General features: G+C 44.4%; 1 protein-coding gene across 1 annotated transcript in view; it reads right to left on the bottom strand.

Annotated features, from left to right (window-relative positions):
• Positions 1-2,576: 2,576 nt before the first annotated feature.
• LOC122246902 (uncharacterized) overlaps positions 2,577-5,000 on the bottom strand; it is a 6,948-nt gene continuing 4,524 nt past the window's right edge. Inside the window, exons 3-5 of the mRNA XM_086542831.1 lie at positions 4,488-4,820; positions 4,102-4,362; positions 2,577-3,973 (exon numbers count right to left, since the gene is read on the bottom strand). Coding sequence (XP_086398957.1) covers positions 3,353-3,973; positions 4,102-4,362; positions 4,488-4,820 — 1,215 coding nt within the window. The 3' untranslated portion in view covers positions 2,577-3,352. The remainder of the gene's footprint in view (positions 3,974-4,101; positions 4,363-4,487; positions 4,821-5,000) is intronic.

Below are 5,000 nucleotides of genomic sequence, written 5' to 3'. Positions count from 1 at the left end.
CTTCCTTGGACCCCTCTCCCTTCCCCCGCTCTCCCCTCCCCTCCCCCGTTCTCCTCCCCCTCTCTCTCTCCCTTCTAAGTCTAACCCTTCGCTTCACTCTCCCTTCTCCTTTTCTTCCCCCTCCCCCTTTCCCTCTCCCTTCCTTGGACCCTCTCCCTTCTAAGTTTAACCCTTCGCTTCACTCTCCCTTCTTATTCTCGTCACATCCCCCGTCCTCCCTTCTCCTCCTCTTCACTCTCTTCCTTCTGAGACCCCTTCGCTTCACTCTCCCTTCTTGTTCTCATCCCTTCCCGTGTCCTCCCTTCTCCTCCTCTTCCCTCTCTCCCTTCTAAGTCTAACCCTTCGCTTCATTATCCCTTCTTATTCTCTTCCCTTCCCCCGTCCTCCCTTCTCCTCCTCTTTCCTCTCTTCCTTATGAGTCCCCTTTGCTTCACTCTCCCTTCTTATTCTCTTCCCTTCTCCTCCCCCTTCTAAGTCCCCTTCGCTTCACTCTCCTTTCTTATTCTCTTCCCTTCCTTGCCCCCTCTCTATTCTAAGTCCCATTTGCTTCAGCTTCCCTTCCCCCTCCTTCCTCTCCTCTTCTTCCTTTCCCCCTCCCCTCTTCCGTATCCCCTTCACTTCACCCTCCACTCCACCCTTCTTACCCCCTTCTCTCCCCTTCACTTCACCCTCCATTCTCCCCCTTCCCTCCACTTCACTTCACCCTCCATCTCCCCCTACCTCTCTTCCCCCACCTCACCCTCCCTCCTCCTCCCTTCGCCTCTTCCCCCCACCCTCTTCCCTCCCCCATACCCTCCCCCATACCCTCCACACCCCCCACCTCCCACCCCTTCCTCCCTTCGCCTCACCTGCCTCACCCTACCTCACCTGAACGGACCAGCTGAGTTCACACGCTTATATATCCCCCCTCTACCTCACCCTACCCCCCCCCCCTGCCAGAAGGTTCCCGGAGACAGATCAGTTGACAGCTGTTTCGTGTGTGTGTGACCTTGATGTCTCTCTCTGTCGTCTTGGGGAAAATAAAGGATAAAAATAGTGGATTAAAAAAAAGGATTGATTTTTTTTTTTTTTGAGGGGGTGTATATGTGGGTGTTTTTTTTTATCTATTATTATTTTTTTTTTTTTTGTGCTTTTTTTGTGGGGGTGTGTGTGGGTGTCTTGTAGGAATGTGTATGTTGTGGATATGTGTGGGTGTGTTTGGGTGTGGGTGTGGTTAGGTGGGTGTGTATGTTTGTGTATGTGTGTGTGTGTGTGTGGGTGGGTGGGTGAGTAGGTAGGTAGGTGTGTATGTTTGTGAATGTGTGCGTGTGTGTATGTTTGTGAATGTGTATGTATGTTTGTGTGTTTACGCTAATCGCTAACCTAACAGTCATTAACAGCTCCTTGTGGAAAGTCGGACAATCGATATAATTACATAACTTTCACATCTTTTCCCTCCCTCCTTCCCTCCCCCCCTCCCTCCCTCCCTCTCTCCTTCCTTCCTCTTCCCTTCCTCATTACCTATTTCCTTCCTTCCATCCTTAGTCTCATCCTTAATTTCTCTTTGTTTTTGTCCTTCCGTGCGACTGCTATTATATTATCAAGTTTGTCTCTATTTCCTCTCGTGAAAAAAAAAAATTCTTTGTTATTTTCCTTGTTTTCCTTATAGAGAGTTTCTAGTGAAATCTCTCTCTCCTTTTTTTGTCCTTCCTTTCTACACTAAGAAAAAAAAGGACGAATTTATTATGACTGTTAATTAGTGTTAAAGGTTAAACGTAACTGTGTTTCGATTAATAGTATTCGTTGGTATTATCATTATCGTTATCGTTTTCATTATCATTATCGTTATCATTTTCGTTATCGTTATCATTATCATTAGTAGTATGGTCATTATCATCACTATTATTAATATCACCATAATCATTATCATCATTATTATTAATACCATAATTATTAACATAATTTCAACTAATATTAACTATTCGTAACGCGTATTTCTTAATTAAGCAGCTTTTTATTACTTAATTAACCCTTATTGCAAAAAAAACACAACCCCCTCATAATACGATATTCAATCTTTCCAGTTGCAATTTTTAAAAGTCGCTTAAGGAAAAAAAAATCGAAAAAAAACTGAAAAATTAAACACCGTTTTCTATGAACCCAATCAGCTGTTTTTTTTAAAGGAAGGGGGCGTGGCTTCCCCGAACAAGGTAGAGGAAAAGTAGCGTGTAATTGTATTTAATTCTGTTGTTGTCGTAGTTAAGTGTTCTGTTTATTTTGTTATTGTTATTGTTACGTTTATTTTATTTCATTTTTTTTTTTATGGGATGGTTATAAAGAGATATAATTACTCGTATTTATATGCTTTTGCCTTTATCATTTTTATCTTTTCCACGGAATAGACTGTTTTTATTGTTATATATATCATTAGAATGAATAGTGCGAACAAAAATTATTAATAACTGTATTCTTCCATGTACGTTTTAAATTATCTGTACATTCTTATGTACATTCGTACGGACTGTATTCTTATTGAATTATAACTGACTATATAACTAATGGATAATGTAGCAATATTTACATATAAACAAACAACATACAATTGTCCTTCTTTATTTGAAAATACAAAATCTCGTATCTTTGGCACATCAATATTTTGTGTAAATTCTTAACTATTAATCTATTCCCCCTTTTTTTTCCTCTGTCTATATACATAAATCTTCGAGCGAGCACAATTGGTCCTTTGAAATCACATACAAATATATTCCCTTAACAATTGTGCATCTCTCTATAATACAAAAAAAAAGCAATTAATGATAACAGATTTACACTATGACTAAGACAATGACTATAAACATTCTTCTGAGAACAAGAAAGTTATGGCAGCTGAACAAGTGTTATACTTTTGCTGATTATTTGCGTCCTTCTGATTAAAAATAGTGAATGTTCTTGTACGTTCTCTCTTGTACACTTCCGTTTTCTGGTTATGATAAAATCTACTGTACATGGGCCCTTAATTAATGGGTCTATTACCCACAATGGCTAACACTATTTACGACCAAGAACAAACCAGAACAAATTCTGCTCCGTTGTACTGTGTGTTAAGACTAGACAAATAATTTTTTTGTTCTTTAGCACCTGGGCCGCTCTTGCAACACACGTCAATAAACAGGAGACAAGAGCTTCAGATTCAATTCAAGTGAAGCTTCACCATTTTTAGATTTAGTTCCACTGAAGCTTCGAATCCCAATGAAACGCGGGCTTTGAGTGACTTTGCACGCGTGTGGGGTTTCATTTAATCTAAATATAGGTTTGTTATATACAGTCAGTCTCCCAATGTTCCGTTCACTAGAGATATTACAGCGTAAAAGTTTCATATGTAAAAAGAGCTTTCGTCAACTGCGCACTGTTTCTTTAGGCTTCGAATAGGTTTGCGCGACTGCGGAGGAGATGCTTTTGCGTCTGGGATCGTTATGAAGGTCCCTTTCAGTGAAGAAATGGAGACGATATCACACGAAGAATTCTCCTCCGAAGGGGAGTGATCCGTGACGTCACACACGTCCTCGCAGGAGTGAGAACTACTGGAAAGGACCGTAGTTTCCGAAGATATATCGGAGTCGCTGTCGTGTTCCGGGGACACTTTGGTGGTGAACGTCAAGCAGGATTCTAGAGAGAGTGTGAGGACGTGCGACGGGCGTGGTGACGTGCAGGGACGTGGCGGTGACGAAGGGGGTGTGGGCGTGTCCGAAGAAGTAGACGATCTTGACGAGGACGGCGAAGAGAACCCCGAATCGGAGGAGCTTCTGGACAAGAAGGACGAAGAAGGAGAAAACAACAGGTCTCCCGAGGGACCCAAGGACACGGCTATGGGATCGGTGCCGGAGGTCCTCATGAACATATTCTTTAAGGAGTTCGGGGCACGAGTGGCGCTGTGGTCTTCGGGGTCGGATTCTGTGTCGGTGCTCGAGTGCGCCAGGCTGTGTCTCCACGTCGTCTGTAAAGTGAGACGGCAAACGTTAGACGTCGAAGGAAATGTGACGCGATCCTCTTACAGTTCACGTCATCAACATTCGATACGAATTGCGTGTGCTGTATCAAGTGTGACCTAACCTATAAGCTTACCTTAGCTCTGAGGAAGACATTACGTGACATGTTTCTTCGCAGGACGAAGGCGTAGTTGTGGCGCGCTGCTTTCGGCCACTCGCTCTGCACCAGGAGAGGGAATTCGTCTGGCTGTAGCGGCCGGTCGCTGTACGGGTTCTTGTTGACTTCGTGTACCTCGTAGTTCGTGGGGGGTTCCTTGCTGCTGTAGCAGTTGAGGAGCAGCTGTACGAGCTCCTCTGCCGTCGTGCGGTACGAGACCAGCAGCGACTTGTACTGGGACTGGAAACGACGAGAGGGGGAACTTGTAAATTAGACAATTCTCGTCCTATTACTAAACAGAAAACGGGTTCACCAAAATCATCTAACTCTAAAAAAGCCAAAAAGCCCCAAAAGCCAGCACTCACCCCAGGCATGAGGATGGAGTCGTGGACGCGCAGCAGGCCGCCTCGACGGACGCCCACGCTGAAGCGCGCCTCCCCGCGGGGACGACACTGCTGCAGCTCCGCCGGACAGGCGTGGTCGTCCAGCACCAAGAGCCGTCGAGCGGGAGCGTCTCCGCCGGGACTTCGAACCACGACCTCCATCCTGACGTAGAACAGGTTGGGGTCGCGGTGACGCAGACGGAACTTCGCCAGGAGCATGAGGATCAGCTCTCGGCAGGTCGTGGAGGACGACAGACTCATGGTCGTGTATTTAATGTCCGGCTTCATGTTCCGCATGTAAACCTTGACGGGACTCTGTGTGGGTGCAAAGAACGGGAGTTTTGGAATTATTATTGCATTAACTAATACCTATAGTGTTGATATATTAATATTGCTCTCATCTTAAGGTCTTCAGAAATAATGTAGCGACTCGAGGAATCTTAACCTTTTTACTTTAGTTGCAAAACCCATTGAAATAATCCAAAGGATGATGAA

Source organism: Penaeus japonicus, unplaced genomic scaffold (genome assembly GCF_977035675.1).
Source record: "Penaeus japonicus unplaced genomic scaffold, GWHDUDI00000001_assembly GWHDUDI00000012, whole genome shotgun sequence".
Lineage (NCBI taxonomy): Eukaryota > Metazoa > Arthropoda > Malacostraca > Decapoda > Penaeidae > Penaeus > Penaeus japonicus.
This window is presented reverse-complemented; position numbering and strand designations above follow the sequence as displayed.